We start from the raw sequence: 23045 nt of genomic DNA, 5'->3' as shown, positions 1-23045 counted from the left end.
CACGCACACGCACGCGCACACACACACACACAGACAAAAGTACAGGTTTAAGGCCACTCTGAGCTTTTCCATGGCTCAAATGGCTAAAGCACAGCAGTGTCACGCCAGGAGCCTGGGTTTGATTCTGGCCCATGGTAATTTCCCGATGCTCCCCCATCTCGCTCTCCTACTCACTTTTAGTTTATTTAGTTTTAGTTTATTTAACAGGGACCATGTGCAAAGTACATTAGTTACAAGAAGAAAAGAGATGACCTGCACCAGATTATAGCTTACAGGTTAATTTCCATCTGCAGTCCCTGGGCAGGTGAAGAAACACTGGGGTTAGTGCTGACAAAGACTGATTACTTAAAAGCCATTTTTTCACTTTACATGAGAAAGTATGAAAACTTGTCATGTTTTTTAGGTGAGTGGGAAGAATATTCCATTTTTTAGTAGCTCTAAAAGAAAAGGCTGATTGTGCAAATGCTGTGAGCCGACTTGGGAGGGTACAGTTTCCCCAGCTGGTAGATCTGGTGGCTCTGCCAATGTGTTCAAAGCAGGGTTGGATAAAGGTTTTCAGAGGAGGTGGGGCGGTGTTGTGAATGATTTTATGCATAAGTCGCATATCGGAGTATAAGATGAGATTGTCAAAACTGAACAAGTTATACTTGTCCAGGATGGCACAGTGATGACATTGGGAAGGGCGTTTGTCCAAGACCTCAAGGGCTTGTTTGTAAAGTGATGTAATGGATTTCAAGGCAGTCTTGTTAGCCTGAGACCAGCTCGACATACAGTAGTGCAAATGAGACATTATCATTACATTACATTACATTACATTGCATTTGGCAGACGCTTTATAACCAAAGCGACTTTCAGAAGAGATTATCATTAGATTATCAAGAGATTATCATGGCATTGACATACATCTTAGCAGCATCAGTAGTTAGTGGGTGCATCCCAATATGTGACCTTGCCTCCTCCACTTGCTTCCTCCACTTGCTTCTCGTCATGATGACATCACTGACAACAGCATTATATTTCAATATCTTGCAAAAGCTCAATTGTAAAGTCTTTTTCTCATTTGCAATTGGGATGGTGAATGAAAAACAGTCCCTCAAAAGTTGTTGTGGCGAGGCTGACAGCTGGGTTTTCTCCACGGAGGAGGGGCCAGGAGGCGGGACGAGGAGACAAGCACAAGTGGAGGAGGCAAGGTCACATATTGGGATGCACCCAGTGAGTTACGTATATGTGTCTAAATTTGCTGAGCTGTATTTCACAGTGTTGCCCAGTTGTTTAAAGTGCTTCTTAAAATAAAGTGTGGAGTCTAGAGTCACTCCCAAATATTTAAACTCATCAACCTTTTTTTAACTGTTTCCCTCTTACATATATATTCGGTACAGAATTAAGTTTATATCTGTTCTTAAAAAACATGTGACTGTTTTATCAGTGTTAAGTGTAACACACAAATCTGTTAACCACTTAGTGACATTGGTGAGAGTTAGTGTCAGGTTGTTTGCAACTTGTGTAGGGTCTTTGCCGTGTGTAAATAAGACAGTGTCCTCAGCATACATCAATATTTTTACACCATCACATGCTGATGGGAGGTCATTAATGTACTTCCTGTGACCATTTGTACCATGTTATCATCCTATCAAATAATAACTAATAATACTAAACTACTAAAATTAATAATAACAAAAGATCATTCTGGACCACACACACACACACACACACACACACACACACACACACACACACACTCAGCAGATCCTGCTGCGATCACCTTTTGAGTTGGTAGGGCAGGATCTTCTTCAGGAACTGGGTGTATGTGCAGACATGCCTGGAGAAGTCCTGTAGCTTGTCAACCGTCTCCTACAGATTCAAGTGGACAAACACCACCACAAACATCATGGCCCTCATTTATCAAAGTAGCGTACAATGAAAAACATGCGTACATCGTGCGTACGTTCTTTCCTACACAAAGGTTGGCAATAATCAAATCCCATCGTAAGCGCAGGAAAGATAATATCGTGCAACAGGTCTGAGATGGCGTACGTTGTTTTCAAGTTGGATTTGAGATGACTATGATCGCCAACTTGAGCAGCAGTTGTCATCATAGGTGATTTTGTTTACATAGCTCAACAGCTGCAAGAGACTAGTAATTTGACAAATGTTCGAATAATTATGCAATAATCAGCCGCCTTAGGCTATTGGAACGCAAGCTTCAGGGGTGAGATCAAAGGGACCAGCGGTGTTATGACACTCTTGGTCGCAGGTAGGCACACAACGATAGGTTATGAGTGAGTGAGCAAGAGGCACTATTGAGACACTATTCCTTGGCCAATTTCACGTAGGACCCTTTATTCTTGACCTTGTTTCAAATAAAAGTTTATTGTCATTATCTTTCTGTAGACAATCAAACATTTAATTAACCATCGTCATTAAAAGGAATCGACCCCCTTCCATATGGACAAGTGAAACATTGTCGACTACAGCTGTTAATTATTTCCACATGTTAGTTTGTTGTCTAACTCAAGTAATGTCTAATTTCAAGCTGTCAATCAACCAGAAATGTGGGCGGTTTAGCTGGTTTGTGTGTCTCCATGTCGCAAACTCAGGGGTGCGGTCTCCTTCCCGCCGTTTTAGAGAAGGCGTGATAATTCTAATTACGAAGGTTTTCAGGCACTGGATTTATCAACAGCCGCTCGCGCTTACGATGGGATTGGAGAGGTACGCATGTTTCGTAAATCTCACATGAGCCTTGTCGTACGACGAGATCTGCGCTCATTTCTACGATGCTTTCTATGCAAGCTTGATAAATGAGGGCCCATGTCACAATTTTCACAACACCATTACTCATTTAACGAACCATGACCTCTTGATTGTCTCCGAAAGGTTTACACAATAAATTGACATTTACAAGGTTTAGACAAAAAACTGACATTTACTGGCCCAGTTTCATTTGATTGCTTGTTTTTATTTGTTATCAATATTTATGTAAAAATGTTTAAATAATAATGAAATGTACATTCAATATGCTGTTGTTTACACTAATGTCCTTGTTTATGATGTTGTTGTTGTTGAGGACTAACCAGCATGGTGACTGTGTCCTCTGTGATGCTTTGGTGCAGCTGCACAAGGCCTTCTTCCAGTGGGCGCACATAGGCAGCATTCTCATGCAGGTACTGGGCAAACTGGAGGAAAATACACAACATGTCACAATCTACTCTTTTTAGGTGAGCCACACAACCAGTAGTGTGGTGATGCAGGGTTCCCACACTTTTTCAAAAATCATTTTCCAGGACATTTCCAGGACTATTTTTGGATAATTCAGGACGGATATTTCATCCGTCGGACCCACAATTTGGACATACACAGCGACACACAATGCATTTTAGAGACAATGTGACATTAAGGTTGGAATGAGTTGTAATGAATGAGTACAGTGTGTTAAGGAAGAGGGTACGTCCAAAGACGTCATAAGAGCATAGTATGGCATGGCCGCAAGGGGAGTCACTTTCTTCTTCTGCAGTTAGTACTAAGGAGACTAGTGATAGGAGGGATTACATTAAACACTGACAACTGGATCTCCTCTCTTGACCAATTTTGCGAAGTTACAGAGTTCAGATTTTGTCCATTATGGCGTTGCACCCACTGACCATGAGCACAGTGTCTTTAAGCAATGTCCTCGGACTACACCTAACCCAATGCATTTTCCATTGAGTGATACTTCTTATCCAATGTACATTATTTGCTTAGTACTGGCGGCAAGGTAAAATTCAAAGCCACTACCGCCAGGGCTGGAGTGTGGAACAGGTCATAGGACATAGTGAATTTGTGTCAGCTGTAATTAAGGCTGAATGACAGCTGTAATTAATTTAACCACAAACTGAACATTGACGACAGGACAATCCTATTTTTGACCGGCCGGAACTTGCAGCAGCTCCTCGCACCCGCCATTCAAATTGCGGAGTTTCCAGTGTCACAATTTTTATCGATCATGGCCTTGCATCCACTGTGCATGGTGTCCCCGGGCTACGCCCCCGTACTACACCGTGGTCAATGCAATTTCCTGCGAATAAGCGTTCTTATCCATTCTATGTTCTTTGTCCAAAGGTATTGACCTGGGTTGCGGTTGAAGATCCCCAGTTGTCCCGCTAGTAGGAATCTGCTGGAGGAGCTTGCGACCACACCCATATGTCAAATTTCGCAAGCCCAGCACGTGCAACCTCTGTTCAATTGAAATGCTTTCTGATCCACAAAACGTTTATTCGGAATTAAATGAAAGTGCAATGTAAACTCACATTATCTCAGAAAGTAATACCTTAATAATAGTCTCTCTCTTATCGCAAAAAAATAGTGTACTTGGATTTTAAATGAATTCTCCACAAGACTTGACTTTGACTTTTTTTTTCACCAACCATTGTGGGCAGTGGTTTCTGTCTTTCTGTAGGCCAGTTTTGTTGACAGTTTCTTTTTCCCTGGAATATTCTTGCATACAAACAATTGATGCGACTACTGTGATTTGTCACACCAAAGATCAAACTAGCTTTCAAAGTGGCTAGTGAGACTGAAAGCTATGATCTCCAAAAAAGATAGCAGTACAATTTTTTGTAAGGAAGTGCTAGCACTGCCTATTTGTAGGCCTTTTATGACCGTACGCAGGTTTTCGAGAGATATAACGCCATGATATCAGCTAGCGACTTTTCAGCAAGCCAACTAGCGACTTCTAGTGACTTTTGGCAACACTGAGTCAAAGAATATGACTGTGTATAAGTGCAATCAAAGATGGCAACCTGACCAAACTGTGTGTGTGTGTGTGTGTGTGTGTGTGTGTGTGTGTCTGTGTGTGGACAATAATGCATTCAATAGATGGATATAAATTGAATCGTCATGTCTACAGTAGACTCGGAGAAGAGTAAAAATAATACCACAAACAAAACCGGGAAAAAGTTGAAGGGGAAAAAAATCCAGGACAAATATTTTTTTTCCAGGACATTTGGTGAATTTCCAGGACTTTCAAGGACTTGAAAACACATCTCTAAATTCCAGGTTTTCCAGGTTTTCCAGGACGTGTGGGAACCCTGTGATGCCATCCTATGTACTTCCACCCAAAGATTTTGGCTTCGTACATCATAGTCTGGCAAAACCCTCCTAGCTCGGTTCGCTCATGGTTCAGCCAATCAGCAAACAGTTGAGAGTGGTGACGCAGAACTCACCCACGGAGTCCGTTACTGATTGGTTAAGGTAACAATAATCACACTTTTGTCTTTTTATTTGTATGCTTTGGCAACACTATATCGTAACAGTCATGCTAATAAAGCACAATTTGAATTTAAATTTGAATTGAGAATTCCAATTAATTCAAATGGCAGAGTAAGGTCAGACCATCTTCCACCCTTCATGGAGACGGATTCTTCTTTGCTTTTGCCAGACTGTTTGACCGAAACAACAGTCCGCTTTCGCCCAGGCTACAGAACCAGGGGAGTATTCCAAAAACCTGGCTTAGTTGAAAAACTTAAAGGGGTATGCCACTATTTTGGGGATTAATACAGTTAGACTCATTGGGCAGGGTGTATAAAGGTGGTAAAGTGTCTTATTTTTCATGGTAAGCGTTGTCTTGCTTTAAGACAGGTTAAAAGAGGGAATATGTCGCTAAGCTAGTGAAAGTCAATGGATCCATGTAGCATGCTACAATGCTACACGGATCCATTGACTTTCATTAGCTTAGCGACATATTCCCTCTTTTAACTTGTCTTAAAGCAAGACAACGCTTAACATGAAAAATAAGACACTTTACCACCTTTATAAACCCCAGCCAACGATTTTAACTGTATTAAGCCCCAAAATAGTGGCATACCCCTTTAACCTGGAGGTAGTGGTCAATTATCTAATAGAAGAGCCTGGACACCTCATTTTCTTAACTAGATAGCATCTGTAGGCCATATATTAGCAGGTTTACCACTTGCTGTAGGCCAAATTAGTCAGGTCTTAAATGGTTGGACCCAAAAATAACCAAATCAAAAATAAATACGTGACTCGTATGCAACCCGTTATACTCATATGAGTAGTGTGAGGCTAAAGGAAGTCTTCCAATCATTTACATGAATACATCTACGAACATGTATGTTATGGTCATATGAGCAGTATGTGGCTAGAAAGCCCACCCCAGCTCAGTCGTAGTGACAAGAGTGGCTGAGTGGCAAACCTTGAGAGGAGAGGTATACATTAAAGGCTATATACTGTAGGCATGTATGAATATGTGCAAGGTAAGGCTAAGCCTTAGCCGCTAAGGCAGTTGTCTGAACCTTTTTTGAATTAACGCCCCGCCATCTTGGCCTCATCATGAGTCTCCCCAACGCCTTCTCGACCTCATCATAAGCCTGCCAACATCCCCCCTTAGTATTAAAAAATGAATTCGATCAATGCAATGGGGTGAGGGGTGTAGAGCCTCCATTGAGGAACACTATGCTAAGGAAAGTGCACCTTTTGGTTGAGGGGCGAGATGGGCTCTATGGAAGAGTCGAGGGGGTAGATGTGCACCCTCTGCTCCGTGTAGGTGTGGAAGTTCAGCAGCGCCGCCACCAGGTCCTGGATGAAGCCCAGGGCCTGTCCCACCACGTCCCGCGCCTTCAGCTGCACACACAGAAACAACAACCCAGTTAAGGTCAGATTAGACTTCTGCAACTGCGCTCGTCAAAAGTCGCGTGGGAGTGGCCACGAACCAACATTGTATTCATGCATCTGCGAGTTCTGCGAGGTCCGAGGTCTCGTCGAGAGACACATTGGAAAATGCGCGATTACTTTCACTGCATTGTAAGCACTGCGGTCATTCTTAAGCAATGTTGCTTTCTAGCCCGGTTAGCTATTTTTTTTTTCACACAAATTGCAAAGGCAATGCACTGGTATTATTATTTGACATACCCAGTCTGTTTTCACGAGCAGAAAATGCAAGCATGTAAAAACTGTTGATTATGTCGATGTGTGTTTACATTCGGTGGAGGAAGCTACGGTAGTAAAACCACAGGCATTGTGCCACAAGTGTTCAACTGATGCATTGTTTGTTACTTAGCTTGTAGCTTTGTGTATTTACACACATTTACGCAACAGGATACAGCTCTGCTCTCGCAAATTACTGGCATTGCACTGCCACAAGAACAGAACAAGGAAGTGGCGAGACGACCAATCATAGCGCCTTTTTGTCTGCGTCCTCCGTGTCCGTCCGACGGATAGTTAGAATTTTTTCGAGGCGCTCGACGACGGGCGCAGAGCCTCTGCGCGGGGGGCGTGGGCTCGCACAGACAGAAGACGAACGGACGCAGAGGCTTCTGCGTCCGAAGCATAAATCTAGCTTTATTATCAACATCTATCATCATCATCATGATTAGCGGTCAGCTGCAAACACAGAACAACACAGTTAGCAATGCAGACAGCATCACCTTCATCATTATCATTAACACCATTATCATCGCCATCACCATAACAGTGTTTCCCATACATTGAGGAAACTATGGCGCACCGCCATTGTTTAAATTTGGCCGCCATAGTTTCCGAAAATGTAAATATATATATATATATATATATATATATTTATTTATTTATTTTTAACGATTTCCGTTTTTTTAAAAATGATTTGAAAAACGATTTCTTTCGTATTTTCTTCCTGGAGTAAATACATCCTATAGAGAAAACCATGAGTCAAGTTGTTGTAGAACTTGGGTTTGGGAGCAACAAAAAACCTTTAGGGACAGTTGGAATGAGTTCGGGCTGCATATAGAAATTAATGTGTAATAAATATAGACATAAATGTGTAACGTGTTGTTCAGCCCTTTTATTGGGAGGAATTTTGAAAAACTGGCCCTGTGACCAGCACCCTTCATGTAGAATGTGTACGTATGTTTGTGTGGGGAAAAGACATGGCCTACTCTCTTAGACCCTTTTTGGGCGTAACAATTTCACAGTGCTCCTAAATTCTTATCTGCGCTAATATTACGTTTTTTTGTTTCTTTTTCATTGAATAGACCCCTGCATGAGGGACGAATGAAAAGTGTGTTGCAAACAGAAATGATTCACTGTACTGCATTTTTTAAAATATAAATGACAATGCTTACTACTACACATGTAATGGGTAAAATCTTAATGTAATTTCTCAAAGCATAAATAGTTGAAATGTAGGCCTATAGTTTCTCCATGCACCAATGTCATACTTTACTAATTGTTTTGCCGTTTTGCATTTACGTCATGTGAATTTCCAAGCGACCCGTCCATCCCCCGCCCACCCGATTGCCCCCATAGTTTCCAAAATTTCTGTGGGAAACACTGCATAACCATCATCAGCCTTCAGCTGCAGATACAAATGTTGTTACAACTCATCATCATTGCTATCACTTTTCCACATCGATCATTGTTTTTCCCATGTCCATCTGTTGGCCTGTTTGCTTGATTTTATTTTAGTAAAGTAGCTAAAACAAATCATTAATAAAACATTATGAAATCTGTACTGTATCTATGCTGGGCGGATAAAGGTTAAACTCACCTGGTGTCTCCTGTTGTGTGGGGGGACATTCAAGCTGTTATAGTCTCCGAATTCTGATGAAAAGATGTAAAGAAAATATGAAATATTAGATCCTCTCTCACTTTTACACATACAAAGCATGCCACAGTTACAAACACATGGATTGCCACTAGAAAAGGTTGACTAAAGGTTTTATGCTACTGCATATGGATCATGCAAAGGAAAAACCTTGACAGAGCTCTGGACACAGCGCGCGTTCATGCACACGCACGCACGCGCGGAAAAAGTGGGTTACAGGTTTTTGACTGTGGAAGTGTGGTGCTGCACAAAATTGCAGAAAAGAGGGCATTGTAGTGGAGGCACAAAAGCAGATGAGATTGAAAAAAGTACTGACTGGTGTCGTTGAAGGGCACTTTCTCCTGGATGACACTGCTGCTTTGTTTCAGCTGACGGTTCAGCTCCGTCTGGTACTTCCTCAACTGCTGCTGACTGGGGGGAGGGGGGAGAGAGAGACAGAGAGAGAGAGAGAGAGAGAGAGAGAAAGTGACAGTTAAATACAGAGAGAGAGTGAGAGAGATAGAGAGAGAGATTTTGTGTGTGTGTGTGTGTGTGTGTGTGAGATAGGGTGACAGAGAGACAAACAGAAAGAGCGAGAGAGAGCGCGAGAGAGAGCGCGAGAGAGAGAGAGAGAGAGAGAGAGAGAAAGAGAGAGGGAGGGAGAGGGAGAGGGAGATAGAGAGAGAGAGAGAGAGCGAGAGAGAGCGCGAGAGAGAGAGAGAGAGAGAGAGAGAGAAAGAAAGAGTTAATGTGAGGGTGGGGTTGGAGGAAACAGAGAGACATGAGACAACAGATCACCATGAAATATAAATGAATGGCAAATTAGAAGGACACAGAGCAGGAAATTATCAAAACGTTTCACTCATTACGACTTTTTGCTACATACTACCACCCTATAGTCCTGTGCATAATTTCAGCAGTGATATGCGACTTGGATTCATGAGTTTACAGTCTAGTGTCACATACATGTGTTCCAAATGACCTGAATTTAACTGTTAAACAATTAAACCAGGTAATTACCTGATTGGATGATCACCTGGTTGAACTGGACAGGTAAAAAAGTCATTTGGAACATGTGACACTTAATTATGAAATTAACGATCCAGGTTGCTCATCAATGAATTTGAGGCACCATGCCCTGAGATCAACAGGACAAGCACAAATAAGCTACACAGCAGGGCACAACTGTGTTTCCCATTTATAGATTATTCTATGGTGTAGCACCACATAATGAAAACAGCACCACAAATTGATTTGAACAGCTACACATACTGTATGTGTCAACAGAGGTACACACATAACACTTGCACTGGCCCAATGTTTCATGGGCCGTAACACCACACAACATTAAAGCCGGGCATAAACTGTGCAACTTTTGGCTCAATTTTGCCAAAAATTTGTCAGCCGTAAGACTTTTTGGGTATCAGGCCAATTTTTGGCTCTATCGGAGGTCAATCGTGAGTCTCGCATTGTGTAGTGTACATGGGGTAACAAAAAGCAATTTCACCTCACGACCAGCGTTTCATCAGCAATCGTATGGACGCAAGAAAATCAAAACCGTTTGAAATCCTAGTAGTGGAGGACGTGAGTAGTGAGATGTGAACTTTTAAACTCTGCAATTCACATACAGTCTGAGCAAGAGCTGAATACCCGCGAGTGAAAATATCACATAGTGGATGCCCGGCTTAAGTCTGTGGAAAACCCTGCTGAATACAGCCATTCAGTCTCTTTCTCGTGTTTTGATTTGGTTTGTTATTTGTTTAGTTTATTGCACATTAAGCAGCTATGGTCTTTCTGAAATGCAATAGTCAAAATCGACATTATTCAGACGAGGAGATGGATAAGATCGTACCACTCCTCTGTTCGTATCCGGCAGTCCTTGGCCTCGTGTTCCAATGTTTGTGCCTTCACCTGACAAGAAAAAGAGCAGGAAGTGTATCAGACACCGTACTAGAGGATTCACTTTACCACAGTCCCACTCCTCCTCTTAAACGTTTCTTCCATACTCTCCGAATCAGATTTCCACATGGGTGAAAACTCAATATGATGCTCTTTAAGCAGTGAAATTACTATAGTTCAAAACAAGTCAAGTCAAAACAAAAACTAGACACCAACTTTCACTTCTCGGAACTGATAAACTGGCAAATAAACTGATCCATCCATCACGGCCACAATACGTTTAAGCTTAACTTAACCTTCCTCAATAGCTCCCTCCCTCTCGTCAACCATTCTTTCGATCTCCTCCTGTCCTGTCCTCACCTCTAGTTGAGCATTGTTTCCCTGTAGTCTCTCTCTCTCTCTCTCTCTCTCTCTCTCTCTCTCTCTCTCTGTTCTTTCTCTCTCTCTCTCTCTCTCTCTCTCTCTCTCTCTCTCTCTCTCTCTCTCTCTCTCTCTCTCTCTCTCTCTCTCTCTCTCTCTCTCTCTCTCTCTCTCTCTCTCTGCTCTGTTCTTTCTCTCTCTCTCGTATTCTATACTGTACTCACCTCTAGTCGAGCCATGTCTCCCTGGAATGTCGAGCCTTGTCTCCCTGGAATGTCTCCATGTATCTCGTGGTGAGTCAATACATTCTCTTATTCGGTCTGTCTGTCTCTCTCTCCTCACCTCTAGTCGAGCCTTGTCTCCCTGTAGTTTCTCAATGGTCTCCATGTATCGTGTGGTGAGCCCCTCCACCACAGCCTGGTGCTGCTCTGAGTCCTTCTCCAGCTGCTCCAGCCGGGTCCTCAGCTGGGCCTCCTGCTTACGGTGCTGCTCGTCCGCCTCGTAGAACTGCACAAACACAACCGGAGAGAAGATCGGAGAACATCAACACTGGACACACGCAACCAGAGAGAAATCAGAGAAAACCAGAACCAGACGCACACAACCAGAGAGAATATAGGAGGACATCAAAACTGCACACATAACCGGGGGCGCTGTGGCGCAGCGCGTTAAGCCCCCCACATTTGGGCTTGCACACCCACGGGGACCCCAGTTCGAGTCCGTCAGGGGTCATTTCCCGATCCCACCCCCTCTCTCTGTCCCACTCGCTTCCTGTCACCATCTCAGACTGTCTTATCAAATAAAGGCATAGAAGCCTCTAAAAATATATTGTTAAAAATAAAAAACTGCACACATAGCTAAATATCAGAGAACAACCAGAACTAGATGCACAGAACAGAACCAAAAAGAGCATCAACTCTGGACACAAAAGCAAAGGTAACCTCAGATGAAGAGGTAATATGACCAGACCAAGAGAACAACTGGAAGTACAAGATAAAGACAAAGCTCAATGATTTCACTCAATGGGAGGTGTAAAATGAGCGTATTTCCAGAAATCGTGTGGCATGGCCTTAGTTGTGCCACTGTATAGTTCACACCTGAATGTGGAGCCTTTCATTCTCCTCAATCTTCTTCTGCAGGTCTTCATCAAACACAATTTGGGTCTGCAGGTTGGGCTGGGAGGGGGAATCTCCTTTACTCTGTACGAGGGAGAGAAAGCCCAAAAACACATAGGTCATTGACGTTTTTTAGTAGCAGACAGTATACCGGTGGTACAACCACAGCTGGTTGTTAAACAACAGACACAGACACAGACACAGACACACACAGACACAGACACAGACACACACACACACACACACACACACACACACACACACACACACACACACACACGCACGCACGCGCACGCACGCACGCGCACGCACGCACGCACACGCACACGCACGCACGCACACGCACACACACGCACACACACGCACACTAGTGGCATTAGCTGTGGTTGCACCAGCCTAACGTCTGCTACTAAAACAAAACAAAAATGCATGATCATACAACGAAACGCATATCACACTTATTGACCTGAAACTCATTCATCAGACTTATTATTTCATGCCTAATCTGGCTACACATCCTGCCCTGTGACGCTAAACAAAATTCTGTGACAGAGTCCGTCTGGCCAAGTTGTCATTTCGTGAAGTTGAAATTGGAAGCGCTTATCCTCTAGTAAGCTACACTGGGTGCTTAACTTCGTCAATGAACAAAACTCAAACTTAAAAAGTAAATGAGGAAAGAAGCACTCATCAGATTTCTTTTTGACGCCTCCCAAATGTTTCAGGCTTATACCCTTCCTAAGTGTGAAATGGCAATTGTAAGCCTGAAACGAAAAAGTAAAAAAGAAATCTGAAGATTTCTTCTTTCTTCATTTATCTTGTGAAATTCAAATCACCCTCCATTTCGCAGCCAGCGAAATGGCCGTTTATACTTCAACCAGTAGTATACAGAGGAATTTCATAACGGCGGGTTAAGCTTGCCCTCTGAGAAATCGGTTGACAAAACAACTTTGCCAGACCAACTCTCACAGAGCTTTTTTTAGTGGCGATAGCCAGGCTGAGCTCATAACATGTAGTCCATGCCATGCACATCCACACACACCAACCTGGGCTCACTTTTCTACTCCTGCACCAGTCTGTGATAACATGTTTATGTCACTTGCGCAGAAGAAAACGGAATGCTTTTTATTGTCCGTGATACACATAATGTACAATGACATTAAAAGCAACTGCTTCTGCAGTGCAAATATGCAGTGTTACGGAAAATAACTGTATCTCCTGGTGCAAGAAAAGCTACCGGTAAGGGCTTCCGCACACCGGCTCCGACAAAGTGCTGAGCACTGCTCAGCTAAAATTCGATTCCATTGTTTTCAATAGAACCACGCACACTGGCGCCGATGTCCGCGGACATTCTCCGATGTCGGAAAGCAATTAGAGACAAGTTCTATTTTGTCGGCGCCGCCCATTGACTATCAATGCAATGTTCGGGTGAAATTGGGTTTTGGGGGTCCGAATTCTGTCGGAAGCAAAAGTGCGCCGCACTTTGTCGGAGCCGGTGTGCAGAGGCCCTAAGTGTCTCAGCAACATCATTTAGAGAATTAGGAGACTGTTGACCAAACTCTTCTACTGAACTGAACGCCACATTTCCTCCGTTTCATTTTCAACATGGCGGCTAATGAGTGCGTGCAGTGTCCATCGTTCAAGCACAGCGCTTTCTGCCATTGTTAGGGGATCATCCGGGCGCTTTCAGTGCACTGACTCAACCAAAATTGTCAGCTTGAGCGCTCTCGGCACTGAAACACAGTGCCCAAAGTCAGAGCCCACCTTGCTCTCCCTCCACCAATGAGAGGCTCACCTTGCTCTCCCTCCACCAATGAGAGGCTCACCTTGCTCTCCCTGCAGCAATGAGAGGCTCACCTTGCTCTTCTTGCCCTTGGCCTCGGATGTCTGCAGCTCCTCCTGCAGCAGCTCCACACGTTTGGCCAGCTGCTGGTTCCTGAAGCTCAGACTGTCCATCTCCTGTTCCACTTTCCTCAGGCTCTGCTCACGCTGCTTCAACTCATCCTGCACATATTCAAGTATCAGTATGTCAGTCTTTAGAGTGCGTGCGTGCGTGCGTGCGTGCGTGCGTGTCTCTGCTCGGGCTGCATCCTGCACAGGGCACCACCACAGCATTACATTGCACTAAGCTGATGCTTTCATCCAAAGCGACTTAGTTATTTACAGGGCATTGGTTACAGTCCCCTGAAGCAGTGTGAGGGTTAGGTGCCTTGCTCAAGGCCACTTCAGCCATGGATGGAGGTGTAAGGAGAGAGGTAAGGTGAGATTCAAACCGGCTGCAACCCTCTGATCTTAAGACCACCTCCCCAACCATTGGATCACAGCTGTCCCCCAGCACAACACAAGACAACACAGGACAAGAAGACCGTGTGCAAGGAATATTCATTAGGGTGAAAGGCCTGACTGACTTGATCCATTTTTCCCCAAGTGCAGACTGAAAACATGGCTTTATCTTTAACTTTATCTTCTTTATGTTTTTTTCAGGAGGAAAGCTTTACAATTATTACTACAATTGCACAGTTTAGTGTTTTATTTTATCCTATGCAGCACAGCACAAGACCGGTCAGGACTGTTAAAGGCAATTAACCAACTAGGGTCGACTGAGAGACCGACTTGGTGCAGTGTATTTAACTGCACACAGATAACTCTTCAATAACTTTTAAGTGAAGTGAAAGTCCAACTGGGGAAACTCTCAACTCCCAACTCCCATTGTCATTGAGACACAACACTCCACAGCACACAAGTGCTCACTGCACCCAACGAAATTGCATTTATTCCTCACCTGTGAAAGGGGGCAGCCCGCAATAGCACCCGAAAGGGAGTGGTGCGGCGGGACATGATGGAGGAGAGCACTGGTTAATTACTCCGCCCCACCAACTAGGCGGGTCGGGAGTCAAACCGGCAACCTTTAGGCTACAAGTCTGATGCCCCAACAGCTTACCCATGACTGTCCGTAGAGATGATCATAACTAAGGGAACAGCCAAGTATGCTATTTTATCCTGCATAGCAGAGCATTGTCAGGACTAACAATTAACACTAACAACTAATTAATTAGGGCGGTGCAAGAGTGACTGACTATAGATTGAATTGAAGTGGAGGCTAGCGCTGTCGTGGTTAGGACATTTCTGCACTGGAGATTGATACCTCTGTTTTAAATAGCTTTTTTTCCCAACGGGGGAAATAAAATGTAATTATTAGTACATGAACAGTCAAGTGCTGTCCTTATATGCAAAAAAAGTGAATTAAGACAACCCTTTTTAAAAATTGCTTTAAAACAAAAAAGTATAAAAATGGCTGTATGATATTCCCTACTGTACATTAAAATCACAGTTGCAACAAGTTGTCTTTCTTGACTCATGATTGTACCTTCACTGAGGCGGATGTGGCCTGTTCGTCCACCACTGCTTTCTTCAGGACTTGGTTCTGCGCTCGGAGCTATGCACCACAGGAAATAAGGGTGCACAATGTTTATGTATACTGTATACTATATATAATTTATATTTTACTCAGTCATGATAAGTTAACCTTTCAGTTTGGATAAGATTAAGTCTACTATGGCCTAATACAAGACACAAAAAGTCTGCAACAGTTTTTTTTAACATATCAAGACACGTAAAACACGTAAAATTACCTTACTCTCTATTCCTCTTCCCATCCTATTTCATTCCGTGTTTATGCCCCCCCCCCCCCCATATTAAGTTTACCCAAACGTACCTACATACCAAAACTTACCTACTATACATACCCCCCACCCCCAAACCCCACATTCAACGCACAACCATACGCATAAAGGGTGCACAATGTTAACCATAAACTGTGACTGTGAAATGGTGCCTGACAAGCACATCTACATGCACAGCACAGCAACTTCATCTGTATCTACTTCCATGCTCTTCCTGTCTCGCGCCACTGAACATTACAGTCTGCCCTATACAGCATGAAATAGTTAACAACCTTTAATATGCTCAGAAGTTGCATACAAGAAAGAAGTGAACCCATAAAAGGTTTTTTTTACAGAGATAGCCAAGTAGCAGAGGGCTTGTTGCAGCTATTGCTGCTCAAAAGTCGAAAGGAAATGCCCCGAATTCCCGTGATGTCAGCTGACTGTCAGTCTGCAGAGCCAGCACATTTGTGTGCACTTGAGCAATCACTTTTGAAACTGTTAAACCTGTTTAAAAAAGACATGGGCACACAAGTAATATCCTGTTGCTCAAAACAGTAGGTGTTGTGCAAGCCCCGAGAATAAGATATTTACAGGAGAGAATGAAATGGGGTCAGAACCTCACCTTTGAGTACTCCTGAGCCAGTTTGGTGTATTTTGATTGAAGGTCTGCAGCCATACCGTCTGCTCTTCGACCTAGCAGCTAGAACTAGTTACCGACCGTCAGAAAATGGCAATTGGCAAGTTTAACTTTGACTTTCTAGCTAATGTTATTGTCCTTTTGTCGAAGATAATAGCCAATCAATGACTTGAATGTATGAATAGAACAACATGTTACACACGTATTACAGTATGCCTAGTCACTGACAAAGCAAAGCAAGGTAATGCAACTAAGTGCCCATGCAGTATGCTGCTAGTCAGGTCAGCTAGCTAGAGTTGTGTATTGTTATTATATACTGAATAACATCCACCAACAGAAAACAGACCATCAAAACCGAAATAATATTAAGTTAACAATGACGTCCAGTACACTAATGTTCTGTCTGGAATAGACTGACAATGCCTGCTTTGATTCGAGGAGTAAGCATGTGTAGGCATTAGTTGTGTTTGTACTGGACCCTTTTGGTCTTATCGATAATTGTCGCTATTCAACCAACAGCAACACAAACCAATTTTCAGGTTAAAAACTCGATCATTTATCCCTACGATGGGGTGTCCACAATAATGCTAGGTTGGTGTCATCTTCAGCTGCAGCTAGCCAACGACTGGGAATGTGAAGTGGGGATTTCTGAAATGCTGACTTCTATGTTAATAACGTCTGATACCTAATTGGTCGAATAGAAACATACATTAATTTATAATAGCCTACCTTACCTAAAGCTGACCTGCTCCCTTAACGATAGCTAGGCTGGTAGGATTTCCTAGTAAGTGCATCCACATTTGTTAGCTAGCTGGCTAGCAAATTAATCTCAGTGTCCCTGCATCTGACAGGTCTGACGGTAATACCATCGATCTTTTCGATGTCTTAATCCACAAACGATATCCATCACTCAAAAGTCTGAGCCATGACAGTACCGCAATGTGGGCTGTCTTGGCAGTCAATGGGTCAAATACCGATGTCGGCGGTATCCGTAACACCACCATCTATCCCCGGAGCTCTCATCAGTTGTTTAGCTATCCAGGCTAGCGCGCAACGCTAAGTTCTACGAGCGCTCTCGCAGCCAGCAGCCGCTGTAATTCATTGAAGTTCAAAGTTCATTATGGGAGGGCCTATTCCTAAACTAGGGCCAGGCAAGATTTTGCCTACAACTAGTGAGTTCTCAAAAAGGTTCTCGTTTGTTCTAGAGCCTGGTGGTAGATGACACCCAAACAAAGTATAGCTAATCCGTCGTGTCTGAATCTTTTCCTTTAAAAAAATAATAGCAATAATGCATTTATGCCCATGTGTATGTGATGGCTCACTCAATTGACTGTCTTAAAGCACCTCTCCTACCACAGACGTTCTTCAGCCAATTTCAACATGCAGTTGCAATGCTCATACTACCCTGGACTTGGCAATGTGATTTTCCCCCTTCTTTTTCAGCCTTTTCTGAGACCCTGGTCCATCATTGTAGGCCTAATGGGGGCAGGTGTTTGTTTACATTTCAAAAAAACATCTTGATTTATTCCCAAAAACATTCAATCTTATGCAACATCAGCAGACAACTAGCAAACAGCAAAACTTTTTGGGAAAATATTTGGAGTAGGCCTGTTAAGATTTTTTAAAATGTAAACAAAAGCTGCCCCCATTAGAATAGCTCAGATCTCGGACAGGGCTGAACCAAAAAAATGTGGCATCATCGGGTTCTGACAAGTCAAGGGTAGTGTGAGCAATACAACAGCATATTGAAATTGACTTGTGGTCCTTTAAAGACTGATAACTCAGCTTTATTAAAAAGATTGTTGTGGAGGTGACTCACTGGTTCATTCTTAGGTCTCTCAAAGAGCCAGACTTGTTACTCACTTGTACTGTTTTGGCTCTTCGGTTGATTTATAACTTGATGTCTTCAGACTATTTTGCCATTAATCATGGTAAACAAAAACATTTCCTCTGTCATCATGAGGTTCAAGCCTACTACCACCTACCAGCTGGTCTCAGCTGATGGATGGTGTTGAGGATGATGAGTCTGTTTTGTGACAGGGAGCCTGAAGACAGCTATTGGCTTTATGTGTTTCAAGAGCAAATAAAGAGTTTGTTGCAAAATGACACAAGCTCCATTTTTGGACTTTTGCCATTTTTTTGTTGGAAATGACTGGTCAGATCACGTCCTATCATCTGGGCCTATGTGTGAATTCTTGTCATTCATCTATTTTGAGAACATACTTTCAAACATACAAAATGCATTTTGCATTGCAATGTAGTGCAATGCCCAATACAAAACTGTCAATTTCCCAAAATGGATATAGCCTACTTCCTTTTGCAATGAAGTTCTTCAAATTATCAATGTATCAGTAAGTCCCATTTTGTATGCCTGCTATCTCATAGCTCATGACATTAGATAAGTAATCCATTCCAGACATAGCTTATCACAATGTCACAAAAACACTGTGCTTTATTTTTGTTTACATATAATGCACTTTATAGGCTACTAAATATTTAATATTACGAAACAAATGAAAATGAAAAGCTGGTCTCAGTTTATGGCACCGACAAAACGTAGAAGCCATTTCAATTCTGCAAGGAGAGAAATGTTGAAACTGATGTTGAACGCATCAAAGTCAGCTCAAATACAATCTTTCACAAAAAAATGTAATATTACATGATCATAGCATAATTCTCTGCATGTACCTTCCTCAAGAACATATTTTCCTCCACATTCTTTCTCTCCCATCATTCGGTTCCTTAGACAGCCATTTTCGTAGATAAACACCGTAGGGAGGTATTTCTCTGGGTAGTTTGGGATGCAGCTGCTGTCAAGCATTCTGAGAAACTTAGTACGAGGGAATTTTGGAGCAAGATTGTAGAAATGATGGTTCATGAGGAAGCACAATGGGATACTAGAGGAGGAGAAAATGTCCAATTACTCAGTTGGAAAAATATTCAAAATTGTAGGGAAGACAACATGAATAGGAAAAAAATGACAGTGCACAACTTCACAAAAACTGACCATGGCCGGTACAAGAAAAGAACAACTCTGACACCTCTCCCGGCATGGGTAACCTCTTTTACATATTCCTCTCCAGTAATCTCTCTCAACTGCCCAAACTTTTCTCCCCTTTTTTTTGGCTGCCACACCTGATATTGCCTATATCTGAAGACAAAAATGTTTCAGTGAAACCTCATCACCACGTATCTATGCAAATAGGCCTTATGTCTTCTCTCATACTTGTAATCTATGTCCTCATCCTCGTTGTCCTCATCATCCTCAATATCATCCTCATCTTCATCATACTCGTCTTCTTCATGGTAATAATAAAACTCCTCCGGTCTTGTACAGTCCTGCTGCACAACTTTATCATTGAAACAGTCAATGTCATTATAAAATATCATATGTAAGTAAGTAAGAAAGCATACCTCTAGGCTTAAATTATTCTTCAAGAGTGATGATTCTGAGGATACCATTATTTGTTCCATCAACATTATCATTCACTGAACTAAGAGCTCCAAGGCTGTATGCTGGTCCATGGTGAATCGGTCCAAAATCGGCTTTCACCTCCTCTTTGTTTGGCGTCTGTAATTGTTTTTTTTTTTAAGACAGCGTTTTATTTTCACAAGACAAATAGGCAATTTAAAGAAAGACAGATAGGCCTACTACTAGCCTTATAGGTGAAAATATAATACCAAAGCATTTTTCTCAATGTTCAATGTCCAATCTCCAATCATAGCATGTAACATTATTAGCCAATATTACTCTGTACTCTCACTTACCTGCATTGTCATCTAAAGGTAGGCCTATTTCAGTGTTTTGGGTGCAAAGGTGATTGGGCTATTTCATTGGAATGTTTGTTTATGTCTAAATTATGCCATTATCTCCATAATTCCAAAGTGTTTGTTGAATTCTAAAAAATCTGTCATGGCAACATAATGCATGACTACAGCATTTGTTTTTTTGTTTGCTTGTTTTTTTTTTCTTTCTTTCTTTCTTTTAGGCTACACCAAGATATAGCAGGCAGGATACAAAGTAACAGTCAAACACAATCTTCGTTTTGGACGAAAGCACAAAGTAAACACATCGGTTACCACCACATATAAACATATGCAGCACCACTGCCTAAAATTGTGCTTCTTTATGAATGAATATCCTTGGAGATTTTACTCTGTATGATACATTTAGCTCTTTTATGGATAATACAGAATAAGACAATTCCCAAGGTGCAACACATTACAGTACTCTCTCCCTCCTCTGAAAGCTATTGGATCATTTGACAGCAGAGAGAAAAATTGAATAATGGTGTCCGAGTTCCTGCATGGCCACTTTTAATGAGGTAATGTTTTCTGGTGTGACGCTGTAAAAAAAAAAACACACACACAAAAAAAAACCTCATAGGCTTGGCTATCTTGAATTCAACTCAGAATGGGAAGGCTAATGGCACTACCATTCTTAATGGACATCACATATTTGTATCCTGACAAGCTGTAATGGCCCCTAATTGAGCCTGCAATAAAGTTGTAGATGGGGGAAATGTTTGATAGCTGAAAGACTGCAGTCCTCCTCTGGGAGGCTTTAATGAATATTCATGATTGATGAAAAAGAGACAGAGAGGGAGGGAGGGGGAGAGAGAGAGAGAGAGAGAGAGAGAGAGAGAGAGAGAGAGAGAGAGAGAGAGAGAGAGAGAGAGAGAGAGAGAGGTGAAAAGAGGGAGGAGGACATTCAGAGAAACACCAGAAAAAGGCTGTCAGTCCAGGAGAGCTGTACCTTCATGTCATTGTGCTTTCTTGCTTGTTGTGATATAGGCCTATTTCGTATAGGGAAATGTCATCCCTGTTAAGAGAAGATATGCAGAAGAGGTTGTTTTGGCCAGAGGGACAGACGCTGAAAAACTTCATCGAGATCGAAGAGCCAACTCAGTGCAGGCATTTCCTCTGTGTCTCAGGTAAATCATTAGTCTTATTTAACATGTATGACAAAAGGGCAGCATCGTTCCAGTTGCTTACTGATGCAATAAAAAAAGGCTTTGAAAAATTGTTAAATGGTTATTAAAAAAGAAAATATAGTCTAGAATTTATGTTATGGTCATGGTCTCTGTACTCTTTGTGATATGAACTACTCATGACATTAAATCTATGACAGTTACATGATTGTAAGAGAAATGCAAATCAAATTGAAGTAACATGTAAAAGGTTTTTATGATGGAAATAAGTGTTGAAGAATAAGGAGGTCCAGCTGTGTGTGGTACAATGCCAGAAGCGTCAATCGTCTGACTCAAAAAGGTTCAAACGCTCTCATTTGGTGGACTCCTATCAGAAGACTGAGGTGTGGCCACTGGACGAGCTGGTGTTGCTCGATGGAAGGAACCCCGACATAGTGAGTGAATCTATCTGTTTGTATGTCTGTCATCTATCTACTGTCTATCAGAGGTGTCAAAAGTAAAGGTAAATTTATGGTGTGAGTACAACACTAGCATATGATATTATAGCTGTTACACCATTTACTCCATTGTACGTAACTAATGAGAATGAGATTGAGACTTGAGACTATGTTGTTACTGAAAAACACTAAAAACCTAACAATGACCCACTACTAACCAATGCAGAGTCAGCTGATCATAAGGCAAGTACACATGTCTACTGATAAGTTTTTTAAAACATTTAGGCCTACTTTTACTTTTGACACCTATGCTGTCTGTCCATCCGACTCTCTGTCTACCAATGTCTTTATTTCTTGTCTGTCTGTATACCTGTGTGTGTTACTGTATGTACACGAGAATGCTCTCTGAAACCACTTAAAAATAGGGTGTAATCATAATTTCATATCGACTTGGTCTATCCATCTGTCTGTTGTTGTCTTTATAGGCCCTATGTGTGCATGTGTTATACTCACACTTGTGTTGTCATCCTGTGCTGTCATGTACTGTGAATGGAATAAAAAAATGACCTTTAATTTTGTACAACTTTCACTATATATATGCACAATGATGTTGAAAGAAACTCACTTAAGTGCACCCATTTAAAAAGTAGTTAGGCCTATACAACACAGTGGGATATTTACAGTAAATCTGTATATAACAAAGTGGATATTCACATCACTGTGATGTAAATGTACCTTTCTTACATCCTTTTTTTAATTTGGTAGGATGACCCCTGCTTCCTGATGCATTTTGGTACAGTCCGCTTTGTGCAGGCAATCAACTGTGCAGCCAAGTACTCCATGGCCCGCTGCCTGGCGGCCTTGAGTGTCTCCCACTACCAGACGCCCCTGGCGCTCAAGAACTTTGATGAGACATACATTGAGCCGGCCGTCAATGCCTCCGAGCAAGGGGACTGCACCCCGCTCATGCAGGTCTGCTTCTACGCCTTCAACCTGGTGTGGCTCTCGATGTGCCCTGCTCCATGATCATGGCACCAGCAGAGGAGGGATGCATGTGGAATTCTCAGAGCAACTGCCACTTTTTGAATAGAATTCTAGAACTGTGCTGATTGTCTTCTACACACTCAACCTGTTCTGGATCTTCTCTCTCTCCTGCTCTGTTGTGCCTTAGACATGGCACTACTCCGGACATTGCAACTGGACACAACTGTACATACTGCATTCTTTTCACACGGGTTCACCTGTCATGTGCTGTATCACTCATTTCTGTGGATCTGGTTTCTACATCCCACTGTTGGCACACGAGTGCCTCGACTCCTTAGTGACACAGTGCAGAACAATGTGCATTTTATTATTAGTTTATTCATCTTGTTGTGTTGTAGGTCTACGTTATGGGCTGAAAGCTATTCTGAAAGGGAGCAGAATGGCAATGTTGCATTAGGCTGTTAGTGAG

The 23045-nt window shown here is 42.4% G+C and overlaps 3 protein-coding genes across 5 annotated transcripts in view; 1 reads left to right on the top strand and 2 right to left on the bottom strand.

Moving 5' to 3' along the window:
- The window catches only part of ppp1r21 (protein phosphatase 1, regulatory subunit 21), a 78000-nt gene extending 60733 nt beyond the window's left edge, over positions 1 to 17267 (bottom strand). The window contains exons 1-12 of one of the 2 annotated variants that reach the window (XM_063191767.1): positions 17199 to 17267; positions 16210 to 16280; positions 15290 to 15358; positions 13780 to 13926; positions 11908 to 12009; positions 11153 to 11317; positions 10404 to 10462; positions 8889 to 8983; positions 8516 to 8568; positions 6466 to 6615; positions 3072 to 3173; positions 1763 to 1851 (exon numbers count right to left, since the gene is read on the bottom strand). In XM_063191767.1, the coding sequence (XP_063047837.1) occupies positions 1763 to 1851; positions 3072 to 3173; positions 6466 to 6615; positions 8516 to 8568; positions 8889 to 8983; positions 10404 to 10462; positions 11153 to 11317; positions 11908 to 12009; positions 13780 to 13926; positions 15290 to 15358; positions 16210 to 16280; positions 17199 to 17247 (1151 nt within the window). In that variant the 5' untranslated portion in view covers positions 17248 to 17267. Of the gene's footprint in view, positions 1 to 1762; positions 1852 to 3071; positions 3174 to 6465; positions 6616 to 8515; positions 8569 to 8888; positions 8984 to 10403; positions 10463 to 11152; positions 11318 to 11907; positions 12010 to 13779; positions 13927 to 15289; positions 15359 to 16209; positions 16294 to 17198 lie in introns of both variants that reach the window. The other variant, XM_063191768.1, reaches the window with a different exon arrangement.
- Positions 17268 to 18643: 1376 nt separating this feature from the next.
- Positions 18644 to 20104, bottom strand: LOC134441757 (viral IAP-associated factor homolog). Of its 2 annotated transcripts, XM_063192154.1 has the most exons (6): positions 19993 to 20102; positions 19684 to 19795; positions 19451 to 19574; positions 19232 to 19375; positions 18913 to 19121; positions 18644 to 18798 (listed from the first exon to the last, which is right to left on the bottom strand). In XM_063192154.1, the coding sequence occupies exons 1-6, from the start codon at positions 20002 to 20004 to the stop codon at positions 18758 to 18760; spliced, it is 642 nt and encodes a 213-aa protein (XP_063048224.1). In that variant the 5' UTR covers positions 20005 to 20102; the 3' UTR covers positions 18644 to 18757. The 2 variants fall into 2 exon arrangements, with proteins under 2 accessions (XP_063048224.1, XP_063048225.1); XM_063192155.1 differs by lacking the exon at positions 19232 to 19375 and having other exon boundaries at positions 19993 to 20104.
- Positions 20105 to 20207: 103 nt separating this feature from the next.
- Positions 20208 to 22975, top strand: exoc1l (exocyst complex component 1 like). Its single transcript, XM_063192156.1, has 4 exons — positions 20208 to 20549; positions 21019 to 21158; positions 21426 to 21589; positions 22358 to 22975. Exons 1-4 carry the CDS (start codon positions 20545 to 20547, stop codon positions 22616 to 22618), a joined length of 570 nt encoding a protein of 189 aa, XP_063048226.1. The 5' UTR covers positions 20208 to 20544; the 3' UTR covers positions 22619 to 22975.
- The last annotated feature ends 70 nt before the right edge of the window (positions 22976 to 23045 follow it).

Source organism: Engraulis encrasicolus, chromosome 24, assembly GCF_034702125.1.
Source record: "Engraulis encrasicolus isolate BLACKSEA-1 chromosome 24, IST_EnEncr_1.0, whole genome shotgun sequence".
NCBI lineage: Eukaryota > Metazoa > Chordata > Actinopteri > Clupeiformes > Engraulidae > Engraulis > Engraulis encrasicolus.
Note: the sequence above shows the minus strand (reverse complement) of the source record. Positions and strands in the feature narration are given on the sequence as shown.

Bases quoted from the DNA above. Each gene is read 5' to 3' on its own strand.
- LOC134441757 (XM_063192154.1), bottom strand. The intron at 19,376-19,450 runs GTATGAGAGAAG...TTTTGTCTTCAG, and splicing joins GATGAGGACATAGATTACAA to ATATAGGCAATATCAGGTGT. The intron at 19,122-19,231 runs GTCAGTTTTTGT...CTCCTCCTCTAG, and splicing joins CTTTTCTTGTACCGGCCATG to TATCCCATTGTGCTTCCTCA.
- exoc1l (XM_063192156.1), top strand. The intron at 21,159-21,425 runs GTAAATCATTAG...GATGGAAATAAG, and splicing joins GCATTTCCTCTGTGTCTCAG to TGTTGAAGAATAAGGAGGTC. The intron at 21,590-22,357 runs GTGAGTGAATCT...TTAATTTGGTAG, and splicing joins ATGGAAGGAACCCCGACATA to GATGACCCCTGCTTCCTGAT.